Consider the following 19,080-nt stretch of genomic DNA (forward strand, 5'->3'; position numbering starts at 1 on the left):
GTACTGTGCTTTGACTCATTTACCGACTCTATTGGGGTCATCAGGTGTCGGGATTGGGTACAGTTACGACACATATAGAAGTCGATGCTTTGTTGTCAAGGATTCACCACATACTTGATAGTGTGGATATCCTATGCAATCTGAGGAGATATTAGTGTGACGAATCTCTGGCCAGAGTACATGATGTGTTTTAAGAAATGGTTTCTTAGTAGCACATGCGATGTCACTATTTGATCTTCAAGATGTATTGCATAGTTATCGAATCTCGAACGACTCTCGATTTACCAATGGTTGTTGATTCGATCGGGATATATGGATGAAGGGACCGTACTGTACGCTAACCAAAATCTATTGGTTCTTGCAGGCACTATCAGTGATACCTAGGGAATCATGGGGCGATGTTGCTAGGCGCTCTTACCATGATTCGATGGGCAATTCAGAAATTGTTGTTCCGAGTCACAAGGAGTTGTGAGCCCACGGCTAGCTGTATCCCTGAACCATTGAGGGTCACACAGAGTAATGGATTTTTAATCCCCGTTGAGATAGTTAAATTTAAAGAGTTAAATTTAATGAACAAAGAAGTGGGACTTCTTATTTAAGAGTAGAGGAGTAAGATTTCCTAAAATGACATAGGGATGGGCATTTTTGGAAACCACTGAATTTGGATTCAGAAAATTTATCTTGACTCTAAAATATGCAGAAATGGTTTCTGTGAACATTGGTGAAATTGGTTTATCAATCTGAGTCACAATGAATTTTATATTAATTTCTGAACATGCGGGCTTTGCTTGTCAGGCATGAACTTATGACTAATGGGCCCTAAGCTGTTAGCAGCCCACATTATAAATAAGTTATTGCAGTACAGAAATTACATAATAGAGGTCACAATTTTCGAAAAACCCTAGCTGTGTTTTCTATAAGTGGCCGCCCCCCTCCCTCTCTGCTCGGGAAAATCCAGCCTGTTAATTTTGAATTTGCAGTCTGGTTTAACGGATCAAATTCGTTAATTCTCTTCGTAGAAACTTCTGATAGATTTTCTAGTGCAATCTATCAGAGGGATTAAATCTCTGTTCGTGGACCTGATTGAAGAATTGTTCGTCCATCAGTTCCTGGGATATACAACAAGAGCAGAGTAATCTGTTGGTGTCCATAATCTCGATTCGAGATTGGAGGTAAAAATTTATAATTGTTATTTAATTTTTACACACACAATTTAATCGTAAAGTTTTGATACCTATTATGAAATCGTTCCATATAAAATTTTTAAACTTTCGCTGCATCGGGTATCAATTCTGATTGATCTGATCACCGTTCTCCAACATTCTATGCCTTGGTTCGTGTGCTTGAAACGTGGCAGCATTATTTGAGGCCAAAAGAATTTGTGATTCATACGGATCATGAGTCTTTGAAGCATCTCAAAGGACAACAAAAGCTGAACAAGAGACATGTTAAGTGGGTGGCGTTTGTAGAGACTTTTCCCTATATTATCAAGTACAAGCAAGGGAAGGAAAATGTGGTAGCGGATGCTCTATCACGAAGGTATGTGCTTTTATCTACTTTAGATTCTAAATTCTTAGGGTTTGAGTATGTGAAAGAGTTATATACTAGTGATCTCGATTTTGGTAAGATATATGCGTCATGTTTGCATGGTCCAAAAGATAAATTCTTCATGCATGATGGGTATTTGTTTAAGGAAGATAAGTTGTGTGTTCCTAAGTCGTCTATTCGTGAATTACTTGTTAGGAAATCACATGGGGGTGGTTTAATGGGACATTTTGGTGTGGCTAAAACTTATGAAACTTTGCATGAACATTTTTATTGGCCACATATGAAGCATGATGTTGAGAAAATTTGCGAAAGATGTGTGACTTGTAGGAAGGCAAAATCTAGACAACAACCACATGGTTTGTATACTCCACTTCCTGTTCCTAGTGAACCATGGGTAGATATTTCTATGGATTAGGACTACCGAGGTCTAAGAAGGGGATGGATTCAATTTTTGTTGTGGTTGATAGATTTTCTAAGATGGCCCATTTTATTGCGTGTCATAAATCAAATGATGCATCTCATGTTGCGGACTTGTTTTTCAATGAAATTGTTAGGTTGCATGGCATGCCTAGGAGTATTGTGTCTGATAGAGATACTCGTTTCTTGAGCTACTTTTGGAAAACATTATGGTGCAAGCTTGGTACTAAATTACTGTTTTCAACTACATGTCATCCTCAAACGGAGGTAAAACTGAGGTTGTTAATAGGACGTTAGGAACTTTTTTGCGTACTATAATTAAGAAGAATTTGAAAAGTTGGGAAGAATGTTTGCCATTTGTTGAGTTTGCATATAATCGTAGTGTGCATTCTACTACAAATTTTTCACCATTTAAAATTGTGTATGGTTTTAATCTTTTAACCCCGTTGGATTTAATGTCTTTGCCTATGAGTGAAAGAGTTAATTTGTATGGAAAGAAAAAGGCTAAGTTTGTGAGAAATTTGCATAAAAAGGTGAAAGCGAACATCGAGGAAAAGAACTTGCAATACACAAAGCAAGCAAACAAAGGTAAAAAGAAGGTTGTATTTGAACCCGGTTATTGGGTTTGGTTGCATTTGCGGAAGGAGCGTTTTCCAGAGAAGCGGCGTTCTAAGTTGTTACCAAGAGGCGATGGACCTTTTCAAGTTGTGGAAAGAATCAATGACAATGCTTACAAATTAGATTCGCCAGGTGAGTATAATGTCAGTGCTACTTTTAATGTTTCTGATTTATCTCCGTTTGATGTAGGTGATGATCAAGATTTGAGGACAAATCCTTTTCAAGAAGGGGAGGATGATGCGATCATGGATGGTTCACATGCTGATCAAGTGGCTAAGGATCCGTTGGAGATACCACAAGGACCAGTTACGAGAGGCCAAGCTCAGAAGTTTAAGGAAGCACTTCAATCCTTGATATTGAAGTCATACGAGTACGTTGGATTTCTTGATATTCAGTTTGGAGGATGTTCTAATCTTATTGAGGTCAAAGGAGGTCAAGAAATTGAAGAAATTGAAGACCAAGCTCGAAGCTACGGCGTGCCCGCGCCTGGAATCCGCGCGCCCGCTCCTTCGATTAGCAAACCAACGGCGCGCCCGCGCCTTCAAATTGCGCGCCCGCGCGTCCGGATATCAAATTGACGAAGTTTTGCGAACTCTCGGCGCACCCGCGCTGCCTTCTCACGCGCCCGGGCCATGTCCTGCGCAACTGCGGTGCACCCGCGCCAAGCCCTAACGCGCCCGCCCCGACATATTTTACACACACCAAAGGTGTTTGTGTGTGTGCGAGATATTATGCTTATTTTGATATTTTATGCTATTTTTAAGTTTTTTTATTCCTACTAGGAAACTTTACGAGATATCTTTGATATCTTTTTGTTTTATTTTGTGTTATCTTTCAATATTTTGGGTTGTAATATAAATACTACAACATTCATTTTTTTTGAGAATAATTAAGATTTTCAGATTATTGATTATTCAATACAAAATTCTCTCTAGAATTTTATCAAAGCTTTTGTTTTACCCAAAATCAAACTTATCAAAGTTCATAGCTTTGTGGCGTTTGTCAGTCGATTTTCAATTGGGTTGTCAAAGACAGGTTCCTTTGAAGGTCTAATTGAATTATTGATTGTTTTCTATCGTGATTCTCTGTTGCTAGTTACAGGTTCAACTAGAGGTGGAGATCCAAATCTGTTACTTTTTTCAAAGTCGGAATAAAAATCTTTGAATTCTTTTGTTATCTAATTGAGGTGCGATTCATTGTAATCGTGTTGCCTTTCATACATAAGATTCACATAAAGGCAGAGGCAGAGTCAAGGATAGGGTTGGAGGGAGATGATGTCGTATGAGATCCTGTTTCCTTGATACAAGATTTGATATCCTGTAAGATAAACAAGAATCTAGGATAAGGATGGAAAGTTGATTTGTATTTCAGAAAATGATAATGTTTCATATCGTGGGGACTCTCTTAGGGTTCCGAGGGTTATCTTAAATCCTCTATATATATCAGGTTTGATTCATTCTTGAGCACAATCTCATACACATATATACATTACGCTCTTTGCTGCAGATTTTTTTAGAGTTTTCTTCTCCAATAAGCCCTATATTGACTTAGGCATCAAAGTGGTCACGCCAAAATTTCTTTCGGCACCCATTCACGATTTATTTCTTCTGTGCAGATAACCGGCCTTCTGCATCTAGGCAACGGTGGAAGAAGATATCTCATTAGGAAGAGTTGTCACGTCTACCCAAATTTTTCTAGTGTTAACATGATAAAAAAAATCATCTATTAGTTTAATAAAAAGATAAATATGTATTCTCCCGGGGTCAAAAAGATTCGTCCTCAAATCTAAAGGGTCATCAAGCTCTCTAAAATAATATATGGAATGGAACAAATTTGTGTGGTAAACAATCAAAGCCTGACCAATATCATCTTTGAAAATATATGTTGCACTTAACTGTCCAAGGTCGAAAAGGAGGGTCAATGTTGTCAAAGTCGAGTGGGATCTTGTTAACGAAAGGCCCCACTTTGCAGCACATGGACAAACGGAGGCACAATGGCCAATGATACACATGGAGCAGAGCAAGTTGTGGCGGCACCCATCAGCGGTGCTAAGGTGAAAGGCATCTAGATTGTTGAACAACTAGCGGGTGCTCAATATCGCCCTCAACAATTTCTGTCTCGAGAAGCTCCGGCTAGTCCACCGACGTGTCATGAAGCAATGTTGGGAGGGCATGGTTGAGTGGCAGGCAAGGTGTGATACCCGAAGCCAAAACTTTCTAGGACGTTACATGGTTCGCAATATGGGTTGTTAATATTTGAAAGACGGAAACCCACCAATGAATGGACAACGTGTGGCATGCATGAACCGATCTCACACCATAATGAGTGGAATAAAAGATTTGATAGGTGCTATTCATATCAACATTAGGTTACTACCCTTTTGGTAGCATGAACTCAACCAATTTTGGATGGATGACCTTGGGACAATTTTGGGATTGGTGATCCTGAGAAGTTTCTTAGGGTACGTGTGAGTATGAACGGGAAAAATTTAAAATAGTCCCTCAGTTTTTATTCCAATTTCAAATTAGTCCCCGAAGTTTTAATAGACTCCATTTTAGTCCTTTGTTTTATAATTCTTATGATTAGTAATTTTTCAAGAAAAATTGACTTTATCACAACTCAAGTGGTTGAGCTTAACAACGCCAAACCCCTTAGTCAAAAAACAAATTTCTGAACAAATCCGCAAGATTGAATTTCAACTTGACGAGATTATTAATAAGATTAATCAACCAAGTCAAATTGAAAAACGGGTAGAACTTTTAGTTCAAAAATCTCAAGAAATTCTTTTAAAAGTAGAATTTGTTCTTGAGGAAATCAATAAAAAACTTTAAAATGTCAATAATTGAGAAAGTTAGAAGAAAATCCATGGAAAAAGACCCATCTGCTGATGGAGGCACCATGAGTTTTGCTGATAAAAACAGCACTGATAATGCCTCAGTTATTCATGCACATAATTGGGAAATTACTGCTCTAAAGGAATTACTTACGAGACAAGATGATATTCTAAAAAGACTATCTTCACATGATGATAAACTTGGAAACATCGACAAATGTGATATTGAATTAAAAAAATTCCGAAGGAGTTCCAGTGCTCAAAGTCGCCTTGAAACTGAACATCCTTTAAACTCTAAAGATAATGAAATTAGTGTCCTTTCAAACAAAATGTTCAAAACAGGCAAACTAACACAATGGAATTATAAAATTCCTAAACAAAAAATGTATATGATAAACTTATCATCTGCATCTCGCAAATATAATGTTCTAAATGTTTCTAAATCAGAAATTGAACAGGTCAATTATGAATCTGAGAACTTTGATATGCCTAGATATAAAATCTCATCAGTCTACGAAAAAGGCAGCTGGTTTACGAAAAAAAAGTACTTATATCATCAAATAGAAGGCACCCCGAGCCTTCATGATCAAGAACAAGAAATAAATCTGATTAAATCAGATGAATTTCAGAAATTCATAAAAAGAAACTATGCATATGTACATTTTGGTATTGTACAGGTTGCTGTGAAAATATTAACACGTGCAGGTCTAAATGTTACAACGCTCATCTTATTACGAGCTGGTAGATTACTAGACTTTGAACAATCAAAGTTTGGTGTATTGGAAAGCAGCCTTAATAATAAAGCTGTTTATGCCGACTTTATTTCAGATACTACGGTTGATATAAATGTTGCACATAAAGTACTAAGATTAAATGTTTTAACCTCTGGTTTAAATATTGATTCTAGTAGTGCAGTCTCGTTAGAATACCGAGTTTACATGTCTGTCATGAATACAAATCATCCCCAAAGCAAGCTTCATAGTCAAGAGAGAAGAAATACTATGTTCATAAGATCATCAGGTAATTCTATCCTTATCCAACCTGTTGAGGTAAAATGGGATGAAATTGAATTTCCGAAAACCTGGAAATTAAAAAGTAAGAAGGAACAAGTCACATCTACTGAAACCTCGACATTATATACCACCGATAACGGTGATACTTTTATATCCTTCAAAAATCATCGCTTTCATGAAAAGTGTTTCATAGAACACAATAATAAATTTGAAGGAGAAAATATCAAGATGTTATCTTCAAACCGAAGAGAAACACTTGAAAAAGAGTTCATGAGTTTAAATACTTCTCCTGATAGATTAAATGATATTATGTTGGAACTCTCATCAATTGATGATGAAGTGATAATGGCTAATGAGCAAGAAGAAACATCAGGAAAAAAGGAAATTTCTGACCAACATATGTAAGAAACATATAATTATCCACCTTATGAAACCTTTTTTGTTCCTGGATCTAGGACAGATCCTTTGGTTGATGCTTTAAGACATGAAGAAAAACGTCAAGAATTTATTCCTAAACAATTTGATAGTCTAACTATTAAACCAAGAGGAAGCTTTTTAAACATCGATTGTTCTGACAATATTGCCAGAGATATCGACAAATGGGAAAGAAATATGAAAGTTGCAAATGCGAGTTCAATGGGAAAACTCAGTAATGAAGATTATTTGGGCTTTCTAGAAAATTCCTTAGTAGGAATAGCTGGTAAATTCTGGGCTAAATATAAATTAAGTCCAAATTATAATTTAATTCTACCACAACTGATTCTTGATCGAAATCCAGGTAATATTGCTACCATTTTAATGAGACAGTTTATGGGAGATACTTCTTCATCCAGCTTGGAGTCAAAAGCAAAAGCTTTAGACAAATTAATCAACCTAAAAATTTGCGACATGAGATATTTTAATCAATTCATTTGTGAATTTAATAAGTATATTTATGATGTAGGTGAATATGATAATCCCATATATGTTCGCATGGTCATCCAAAAGTTACCACCCCCGTGGAATACCTATTTTGACTTTGAAGAGTTAAATTTGGAAAATCCAAATCAAACTTTGGGAGGATTAATAGGGGTGATAAGGAAAAAGATGACAAAAATCTGCAATAAGAGGCGGATGTAGAAACAAACTAAAAGAAGTTCTTTAGTCTGTGAAAACCTTGAATTACCTTCTCATTATGGATGTAATGAAAAGCGTAAGGAAAAATCTCAAATCCGTAAAAACATTTTCAAACGGAAATTCAAAAAATTTAGGAATTCAAATACATGGATTCCTAGAAGAAGCAGAACTAAACCTGAACACGACAAGAAGGTAAGAACCAAAACATTTTTCAGAAGAAAACCTGTTGGTAAAACATGTGAATGTTGGTTATGTCACAGAGAGGTACATTATGCCAATAATTGTCTCGAGAAAAACAATCCTCAAAACAAAATAAAATTTATAAATATAAATTTCGATGAAATTTCTTATGATATGTTTAATACTCTAATGCCCATTGATCATAGGAATGATGAAGATTGTGAATCAGTATATTCATTAGAAGAATCTAATGAAGACAGTAATGATACTGCTTCCAGTTCAGATAATGAGGTATGTATGCCTATTTATTTTTGTAAAAAAAATAGGAGAATGGAAGCCTGGAACAGAACTATACACGGCAAAATCCCATAACCAGATTACAACACAAAAGACTTGTAATCAAAATTCCACATATATCCCGGTTACTTTTAAGTTTCCTGGATATCATCAATACAGTGTCACGGCCTATGTGGACACAAGCTCTACTATATCAGTAATGCCTGAACACCTTATACCTAACCATCTGTGGAAATCAACCACACCAATTACTGCATCCACAGCATCGGGCACCGATCTACTGTTTGAGAAAGCCGCGGATATCACACTTCAGATCAACGGTGAGAAATTTCAATGTTTAATATATCAAGGAAACCATACAGGTATGGATTTTATTCTTGGCAATCAATTCTTCATTAAATACAGACCTTTTGTCCAGGAATTAGATCGTATAGTTATTCATAAATAAAGACAACCTATCTTTATTGAAAAAACATGAACTATCAATACCTTGCCTTTAAATCACGTAGAATGTCATAAAAAACATCAAAGTGCCAACCGAAGCATGGTGGATGAGGAAGGAAAAAAAATTCAAAGAATCAATCATGATGATTTTCTTCACTACGAAGATATCACTTCAGATGATGAATGGAAATCACAAATCAATACTCATTACCAAAATCAAGGACTTCTTTCTCAAGAACTTAAGAAGAAGAAAATAAGTTTAGAAGAAGTTAAGAAAGAATTTAATTCTCAATTTGAAGAAAATACTATTATACAATGGGATAAGAATCAAATTAAATGTGAGATTAAATTAATAGAACCGACAAAGGTCATTAGAGTAAAACCCATGACTTATGAATTAATTCACAAAGTTGAATTTGAAAAATAAATTAGGGAATTACTTAATCAAAAATGATTAGGCCTTCAACGAGTACTCATTCATCCCCAGCATTCATGGTAAAAAAACATACACCTGAAGGAAAACCTCAAAAATGGAGAATGGTCATTAACTATAAATTACTAAATGATCATACTGTTACAGATGGATATTTTATTCCTAAAAAGGAAAAAATTATAAATTGTATTCAAGGATGTTTGTTTTTCTTCAAATTTGACTGCAAAGCAGGACTTTGGCAGGTAAAAATGGAAGATCATTCAGTGCCATTAATAGCCTTTAGCACGCCTGATGGACATTATGAATGGCTGGTTATGCCATTTGGTTTAAAAAATGCGCCAAATATATTTCAACGAAAAATGGACAATATTTTTGGAATACACCATGAATATTGCAAAGTTTACATAGATGATATATTAGTCTTTTCGAAAAATTGGGAAGAACACAGACAACATCTTATGATAATTTCCAAAGAATTAAATCATCACGGATTATTTCTTAGCAAAGAAAAATCCATCTTTGAAGTTCAAAAAATTGAATTCTTAGGTCTTGAAATCGATAATGGAAGAATAAGTTTACAAAAACATATTCTGACTAAAATAGATGGTTTTCCAGACAAACTGGAAAGTAGAGATCAATTAACAAGATTTTTAGGGTGTATAAATTATGACAGAGAACATATTCCTCAATTAGCCGCTTATACAATTGATCTAACTCGAAAGTTTAAAAAAAATGTTCCATGGTCATTCGTACAAAAGGACATTGATCAAATTCAAGCAATTAAAAAGGCTTGCTCAACTCTCGAACCATTAAGGTTACCAAATGAGCACGACTTTTTAATTATTGAAACTGATGCTTCTGATCAATACTGGTCAGCAGTCCTTAAAGCAAAACCTCCCAGTATAAACCGGGAATATATATGTAAATACGCAAGTGGAACGTTTAATGCTGCAGAGTCACGATATGCTACGTTTGAAAAAGAATTGTTAGCAGTTAAACGAGCATTCGAAAAATGGGAAATTTTCCTCCTTCCAACAAAATTTCTTGTTAGATCAGATTCTAGTTATCTAAAAACTTTCAGAACATCTGCTTTAACTAAAGTTTTGTCCAAAAGCCGACTATTGTGTTGGCAGTTATTCTTTAATCAATTTTTCTTTGACATTAAACATATTGCGGGATCAAAAAATTACTTGGCTGACACCTTAACACGAGAAATGGCTGATAAGGGAAGAGGGAAAAATGAAAAACAAAAGCTTTTCATGAATGAAACACGAAGAAGGAGTCATATTTCCACACCGGAAAAGGATTGAATATATCTCAAGAACATCATAAAAAACTAAACAATGTTCTGACAGCCTATGAATATGGAGACAAAAGACTCATGATTCAAACACTCCATTCAATTTCAAAAGATTTTGAAATCAAAGAAAAAATAATTGTTCTGGCATTACCACAACATCTGATGGATATGATAACAGAAAAATCAACGGTAAGTGCTAAACAAGAAAGAATGGATTTGATACAAAAGTATCATGTTTCATCCCCATTATTCCGGACCATTGATAGGCATGGAGGACCTGCGGTTATTTTTCGACAAGAATTAACCGAATTTAACAAGGAACACCGGGCTCTATTAGATTATGGGATGATAGCAGCATTTGTGTTCCCTATCCAAATGAAACTCGATAATATGCCGAAAATCTTAGCCGACACCATTAATCAAATGATTGATGGAGGAAACTCACCAAAAGTCAATAACCCTATCTGCTCTATTTTGGTTAGCATTCAAAGCATAACGCCAGAATGGGTTAATACTACTCAAAGTATTCAATATATTCCAAGTTATCATATAGTAACTTTGGGACGAATTCCATATTGAAAAAAAGGAAATCTTCATTAATAGAGACAACATTGGATCACTGTTCCCAATAACTCAATCGGATTTCACAGTAAAAATCACTGATGAAATGCTTACGGAACAAAGAGGAAAATTGGTGCAAGATCTAAAAAGATCATTAGTTGACTGTGAAAGCAATTTCTATTTTTTCAATAGTAGCAGCCAGTTATATTATATTCCCAAGATGCATTCGGAAGATTCACAAGGATTGGACAAAAAATTCTTCGAGGAGATGTTTCCATGAGCCCAGAAGTAAAGATATGGTACGAAAAGAGTATCAGTCTTCTCCAAAATTATGAACCTATTGAAGATGATTATGAAGCAAAAGCCCAGTTCTGGGATGATCTTGATGACGTAGAAATTCATAATATAGAAAATATGATGGAAAAATAAAAACGCTATTGTCTCTTGTCCGTTGAAGTATGTATTTACTTTATGCAGTGTCAAGTCTTATCCTATGGAAAAAAACACTTCACCATGTGACGATGGGGCCCAATGTGTACCCGACAAAGTAAGTGTGATTCCATATATGTTTAATTAAGTTTGAAGTCCATAGTTTGAAGTCCGTAAAAATAAGTATGGAGTTTGTGTTTGAAATCCGGAAGGAGGTCTATAAATAGAATTCATCTCTTCAACATAGAGGAGGAGAAAAAAATATTGTAATATAAGCTTTCGAGTCTTGTAATCTTTTCTGAGCAATAAAAGTGTGTTTGTTTGTGATACATCTTCTCAAAACTCCCATTTATAACTGAATAGTCGTAAGGCCTTACCGGTGTCCCTCGTTTCCATTAGCCGATAGACAGGTGGTCGCCAGGCTGCAGGATTTGGACTGTAAAGATGGTTGAGATATTTGGAAGCTGAAAGAAGATTTATCTCAGGTAAATCTCTCGTTAAATTTTATAAGAATTTTCTGCTTCAATATGGACGCATTCTGTACACCTCAAAGTGAAATTTGGTATCAAAGCCATGATTAACATAAGTTAATTAGGGCAATTAGTAAGCTAAGGACCATTTTAAAGTGGTTATAAAAGCTGAAGGACCAAATTAAATTTTAGTTCAAACCTTAGGGATGTATTTGAAATTCTCACGAGTATAAACATAAATACATTGGAAAGATCTATGTTGGTATCGTGTGGACAGACGTCAATCTGGGACGTTACACGAGGGAAACCAATCCAGTTGTACTTTTCAAAAAATTGCAGGAGTCTCGACCCTGAAGGCCGATTCCCAACGACCATTGTTTCTGTGAGGTGAAGTGACGGCTCGATGTGCGTGATCAAGACCGCGGAGGTGTAGAAACAAATTTTCATCGTCATCACCATCCGTCAAGATGTGAGTGTCCCATTGATCACACAATTCAGCCACTTTTTTTCGTAGAAGTTTCACTTCTTCCACAAGCTTTGTTAGCAAATCATGGAAGGCCACAATATGATAACCGAGACGGCATGATTCGAAGAAAATGGGTAGAATCGCAAACGCCGGAATTGAGAGAAAACCCTTAATTTCGATTTATCAAATATCAAAATGGTCTATATCACCAATAAAACTAAAATCTAATCTAATCAAGAGTTTGAATTATCCTACAAAACCAAACAACCGAAACCTAAGCAAGTCCTAAATAAATGAAGATAAATATATGAAACAAATTTAATGATACTGATTAAAACATCTAGTAATTTAAGATAAAGATAAATCTGTATGCATCACTTGATAATTAAAAACAAAATCAAAACTAATTTTCCGAAAACAAAAAGAAGAGATTCTATTGAAAAAGAAAAGAGGGGAATCATCCCAATCCAGAAGTCAAAGTGTTCACGGAAGTTGAGTAGAACAAATAAATAGACAACCAGAATTGATCCTACTCTGCTGTCTGTACATTTCAAAAAGAACTTCTTTATTGGGAAGTTTATGATACTCGGCCATATCAAAGCGTGAGTCACCAACTTTACTAGTTTTGCCTTTGTCACCTCCTTTATTCATCAGGCTACCGATAAGACGACGTGGGCTCCAACTTCCTTGACTGCTAGCAGAATGCCTGCCTGGATCATTTAAGACAAAGTCCTGCACGAACCATTAAGCTAAAACATTGAAAACAATTACGACCACCATTCATTTTTTGTAAAGCTTGGGGCCAAAATGTCAATACGGAAAATTCCTGCTTCACAACATATAAAATCAAAACCTTCCACTTGTGGTGAGTTGGACCTTCGAAAAGAAGGTTTTCCAATGACATACATGCATAACACAAAAGTGTTAACTAGACATGCTAATGTCTGGTGCAAAGGCAAATTTAATATTTCCTACAACTAAAGAATTCCACTGCACATGACACTACAATAACATACTTGTTTTAAATGACTGAGATCTAGTTGATGAAATTATGGAAGTACAATAGTGAGATGGATAAATTGAAATTAATTCAAACATGATCAAAACAATTAGTAGCAGGACATAAAAAATTAACCTTTTCTGAGTCCCAATGCAGAATTTTTGGAGTAACAGGAGTCTGTGCTTTATTCTTGCCTGAGAGAGAAGCTTCGTGACTGGTTTCCCACAGCAACCAAGGCAAATTAACACCATCCATTTCAATAGGACTTGAAACGGATCCTGCAGTACTATAAGGTCCATTCCTGATTATTGAAATGTCTCTTTCCTTCCCTCCTAAAGTCGAACTTCCGTCGCTTCTTTCTCCATCCAATGAAGATATGTCTGTGTCGACATTAGAGATGAAGCCCTCAAAATATCTTTCTGCTTCCTCACTTAATCGTTTTGACATACAATTTCTGTCGCTACTTCTCTTTAACACCAAGAAAGTATGACCATTAGAAACAACACAATTAGACTAAAACCTTACAGTAACAGTTTATGGGACTAAAACTGGGTGATGCATATACCTTTCTGGCTTGTGAATGCTGCTCTTCTACAGCTGAAGTCCTTGTACCAGAAAGTTCTTTGACTATCTTATGGGCATCTCGACCTCGTTGCTCCTCGAACAACATTTCAGGTGAAAGATTCTGTTTGCGTTTTTCCAACTGTAAATTTAAGAAAAGCTTAAATCACTTTTTGAGGATTTCAATACAAAGTTATTTTGTCTTGCAATGATGAGTTATTAAATCTACGATTTTGGAACACTCCACAGATAACAATGCTTTTATGTAAAAACAAAGAGGATATTGAACTCTAATTCTTCAGGTTTGTTAAATGTTCATCAGAAGAGCTGATTCCAGGACATTACCCCAAGAATTAGGTTTCTTCGTTTTTTTCCCACAATTTTAAAGTACTTAGTTCCAACAACATAGATTGCTAAATTTATCCACAAGTATGCCAAGCATCATTCTTCCAGTTGAACAGAATGCTTTATGAAACTTTTGTCATTTGATTCTCCTGGAATCCAATCACACAACCCGAGTATTTGAAAAAAAGGCTTCTAGGTTTTGAAACTAAGCTGTCAGAATGAACCAAATATTTCAATATCACACTTCCACCCATTCTTTTGGGTTTGGGAGATCTCCCTAGGACGGCTACATCCAACAAGTCATTGGAGTGCCAAGAAAGCACACAAATAAACAGCAGTAATCTCTTTTAAGGAACTACAATTCACAGTATAACTCATTTCAATGTTATACAAGCCGAACCACTTCTAGATCTGTGTTCGATAGTTTCCGGACCAACTTCTGCCTGCCCATACTTTTCAAGGTAGAATAAAGCCTACTTATCTAACAGGAACCTAACCAGATAGAGTCTAAAGTGAAAAGATAAGAGCTATCACCTGCTCAAATTTCGTTGCGTAATTTTTCCTAATTACAGAAAAATCTGGAAGAGTCTCGGAATTGTCTGATTGTAAGGAGTCACCACTAATTAAGGCCGCTTGACCCATTGCCTGTACATAGAACAAATAGTTAAATCAGAAGAGAAACAATCAGTATTTTACCCTCACAAGACCATCTAAGAACATGTATTTAAACTATTTCAGCAAACTGATTTCTTATAGCCCACTTGATTTAGTTCTGTTCGGATTTCTTGAACAGCATGTCTAAGTTCTTTTCGCATTGCTTCATATAATCCACCATTTGGAACATCCTCCGTAGGGTGCTCAGCCTGAAATGAGAACAAATATACAGGATAAATTTTAAAAATATGATATAGAACTTTAATAGTCTACCATCTTGCTGAGAAAATATAATTATCAATGTATAGAAGTACAATCAAACAAAGAAAAGGTTAAATCAACCTTCTTCTGAGCATAAACTGCGCGGATTATCTTCTCAATTCCATTTCTCCCAAAATGAGTGTCCTTTGATTCATCATCAGTGAGGACAGAAGATTGACTCTGACAGATCTCAGCATAAAAGTCATCATTGGAGTTTCAGTTTGATATAATAAATTTAACAAACCTCAATTTAAAATCCAATCACAATAAAGGGAAAGGGAGGTCAAGATTGACAGTTAAAGAAATGCTCACTGAAAACACCTGAGAAAGAATGATGTGAGCAACCATCACAATTACTTAATAAGCACAATAGCAAAGAACATTCATACAAGGGATAAAGATCTTACAGAGTAACCATCGTGTGATAGAGAAAGATCTTTGTGGCTCCGAGATCTTCCAAGTCGCCTGCTTGAACTTAAATGCATTTGGTTGTTCCCATCAGTTGGAGCCTTCACACTAGAATTTTTTCTTGAACTCCGAGTATAATCAACTTCACTCTGTCATTCAAATTTAACAGCAACTTATGCATCCCTTTTGAGAAAATAACATCGTACATATTTCAGGTATGAAAGTTCAAAAGAATATCTTGCATCTAGGCCTTTATCCACAGTATTAAGTGGCTGAGTAAATTGTCAAACAAGCCAGGCAACATTGGTCCTATACCTTCTGGGGAATGTTGATTTTAACTCTCACGTCAGTATTTTTTTAACAATCTTCTCAATGTGGACTGTTGATGGTGCAAATGTTGTTAATCATGAATATATACCAAAATCATTATACATTTGCTTGAGTTTCGGTGTCCTTTGCTCAAGTCAAGCAAAGATCATGGACTGGACCTGACCGCGGGAGCAGGAATGAGAACAGTAAAAGTCACCAATTTCGATTTCTCATTATGTCCCTAAAATCTACTCCCAAACCATTGCCGAAGTGGATTTTTTGTCCGACTGTCAGATTGTAGACGCAATCCATGTTTAACACGTGACATGATATTATGTTTTGTTTACTGCTTTAAAACCTTTTTGCATTCGTTATCACTTATCATTACAGAGGCAAAAAAATCAAAATATGAAAAGGGAGGACATGGTATAAGGAAACATATTGTGCAATTTTCAAAAGTGCTGAACAAATTGTGCATGTCACACGAAAATTGAAACCAGGTCCGGAACACCAAAATTGAGTAACAATCATGTTCAGGCAAATGCCCGACTGGCGGCCAGAAAAAGCAGCTGGAATTTTGATTATGTCATGCACGGCAGCACGTGATGCAATTTAAATAATGCAACCATTCAATTCGACATAGTCCTTCCTAAAAAAATAGTACGAGGTTTGGGCAAATAAAGAGAACTTCCAATCACAGAAATTACTCATAGTAACAAATAAAATATATTAGTAGGATATAGCATTTCTTTTTACAGTCTTCAATATTCTTTATGAAATCACATTCAAGTGTACAGAGGAATGGATTTACTACTATTTTCAACAAAATTTTCTCTCTCATCTCCCTTTTCTACTACATCCATTAACTTTTTTCGAGTAAATCGATGTTAACACATGCAACACTATATCTCTTGAATTAATGGCTCAATTAATTTGATTTCCAGGCTCATTTTCTTATTTAGATGCTACATTTTATATTATGGATTAGCCACCTCTAACATTGATCGATTGATTATTTGAGACATGGTTTTGTAGTAGACGTCACTTGCTAAGCCATGCTAGCCTTTTTAAATAAAGGAGTCAAATTTCAACACAGACATTAAACTTAGTTGTTTATTTGTTTCTTTCGTGATTGAAACATTTATTTAGACTAGACCTCAGAGATGATTAATCAAATACAAAAGGAAAACTTGGCCAAAATTAGACAAATTTTTAATACAAATGAAAGAGGGACAATAGAAATTTGACTGAAATACACAATGAAATTCAACTTCTTAAGCATCTCGCACTTGGTTTTTTCAGTGATTCCTTGGTTATATTTAGCTAAAGTTTTTGAGTTTCCATTTAAGTCAATTAATCATTCCATTAGCATCAGTAACTTTCAAAAAAATTTCAGCTCTCAAAGTGAATTCCTAGAATGTGAATCTCATATCTGTTCATTTAATATTCAAAATTGAGCAACCAATGCAGAAGCAATATATTAGATCTCAAAGCAATTATAAGTAGTAACCATGCTAAAAAAACAAGATGGAAATGTAAAGTCACCTCTGAATCGCTAATCTGATGGCGAGCCACAGATAAAGACCTCCGACGACGCGAACCAGCATCGGAGGAAGAAACAATTTTGTTTCCCTCGAAAGCAGAGCTTTTCGAAATGCTATCCGCACGGCTCCTGGATACCGAACGCCCCCTTCTTCTGGATGACGCCGTATCACTCGCCCACCGTCCAACCGAACGGCCCTCCCTCTCCTTTCTCTCCCTCACCCCTCCGCCATCACTCTCATTTTCAGTCCTCGAAGAAGAACCGAAGAACTCAAGCGCGAGATCATCTAAGCTGATCTCCGGGAACGCCACGGAACCCCTCACAGTGTTGACGAACTTCCCCCTCGGCCCGGTCTTGTTGTAATCAGGCACGGGACGTTCAGTCTCACGCTCCGGCCGAGAAAATCGGCTGAGACTCCGGGAACGGCGGAGAGGGCGGCTAGCGGTGCTGGAGTCTTCGGAACTGGAGCTTCCTCTTATTGGGGTTCTCTTGGTCGTCGATTTGAACGCTGAAGTCGCCATTGTTTGTTGACAAAACGATTCATTGACCGAAGAATTCAGCTGCCATGATCCTTACACAAATCCAATCAACAAAATTCTAGGGTTTTGAGAAGAAATACTTTGAATTTTGAGCGCAGAGCTCGAATGTGAGACAGAGAGAGTGATTTCTGAACGATAGTTTTGAAGATGAAACTTTGGCGGAGGAATCGAAACAAAACAAGCTGGGGGAATTATTTGAATAAAATTATTTTATTACATTTTTTGAATATTTAATTAATTTTTTTGTATTTTTTATTATAAATAAATTAAATGATATCTAAATATTTAATGAATATAGATATATAAAGATAAATAAATGTTTTTAAAATTTAAAAGATTTTTTAAAGCAAACAAGATATTGTATACCAAAAATATCGAAATTAGTCCAGAACCCTCGTGCATTTTAGAACAATATAGAGTTTTTTTTTTTTTTTTTTTTTGAAGCCAGAACAATTTTACATAATTTTTTTCCTTTTTTTTTTACCAGACTAAATTTTGTAAAGATATGCAATTATTTCTTGATCGAACTAAAAAAAAGATAAAATAGGAAATTTGATTTCATTTTCAAAATTTTATTTTATTTATCAAAACATCTTTGCTACAACCTAAAAATTAAAATAATTTGGAAAAAAGAAAAGGCTTGACCTTTTTTCCACAGTAATATTTTCACGGGTCTTCAATAAAAATTAAAAAGACATTTTTATCTGCGCAAAAATGAGCTTAACAATATAATTAATGGAGTTCAATTGCATTCAAATTGTGTGGATTATTTAAATAAACAAAATTTATGTTTGGAATAATTTGGATTCAATGTAGATGTGGGGCCGATAAAAAAGAAAAACTAAAATTATAAATTTGGTTTGGTCCATCCTAAACTAGAATTCTGCCTTTTCTTCTTGTCTCGTGACTCGTTCCTTCTCGGATATCCCATGTTGAATGATTTCCATTAAATAAAGTAATTTGAATTTTGAACCTCATCTCATTTTGGTTTCTCGTATATATCTTACATTAAATCGAGGGGAAATCAACTCGAGATTGTAATGGATGGATTTGAAATTTGATAACGTCTCAAAACTTTGAAACATGGAAATTATTTTGAATGATGGATTCAAAATATCATATTTAAAATCCTTTTATTCAAATACTCTTATTAGATTATACGTGGATTTGGATGTGAAATGATTAGGTTTAGACATTAGGATATAACTTTAAGAATTATTTGAATATCTATACAATCTATATAATATATAATATTTTACTATATTATTATAATAATAATCCTTTAATTAACCAACTTTTTCAATAATAATTGATAAATTTGAGATGGAATTATGA

At 35.3% G+C, this 19,080-nt stretch overlaps 1 protein-coding gene and 1 long non-coding RNA gene across 2 annotated transcripts; one reads left to right on the forward strand and one right to left on the reverse strand.

The window, feature by feature from the left end:
* The first annotated feature begins 11,451 nt into the window (after nt 1-11,451).
* On the forward strand, nt 11,452-13,407 carry LOC140883010 (uncharacterized). The gene is made up of 3 exons (XR_012150304.1): nt 11,452-11,674; nt 11,999-12,128; nt 13,282-13,407. It is a non-coding gene; the product is annotated as an uncharacterized lncRNA (long non-coding RNA).
* LOC140883008 (uncharacterized) lies at nt 12,135-17,945 on the reverse strand. Its single transcript, XM_073289296.1, has 8 exons — nt 17,209-17,945; nt 15,354-15,503; nt 15,028-15,126; nt 14,793-14,894; nt 14,566-14,676; nt 13,691-13,828; nt 13,261-13,593; nt 12,135-12,857 (listed from the first exon to the last, which is right to left on the reverse strand). The coding sequence occupies exons 1-8, from the start codon at nt 17,725-17,727 to the stop codon at nt 12,609-12,611; spliced, it is 1,701 nt and encodes a 566-aa protein (XP_073145397.1). The 5' UTR covers nt 17,728-17,945; the 3' UTR covers nt 12,135-12,608.
* Between the last annotated feature and the right edge of the window lie 1,135 nt (nt 17,946-19,080).

The sequence above is a fragment of the Henckelia pumila genome, chromosome 2 (assembly GCF_033568475.1).
Source record: "Henckelia pumila isolate YLH828 chromosome 2, ASM3356847v2, whole genome shotgun sequence".
NCBI lineage: Eukaryota > Viridiplantae > Streptophyta > Magnoliopsida > Lamiales > Gesneriaceae > Henckelia > Henckelia pumila.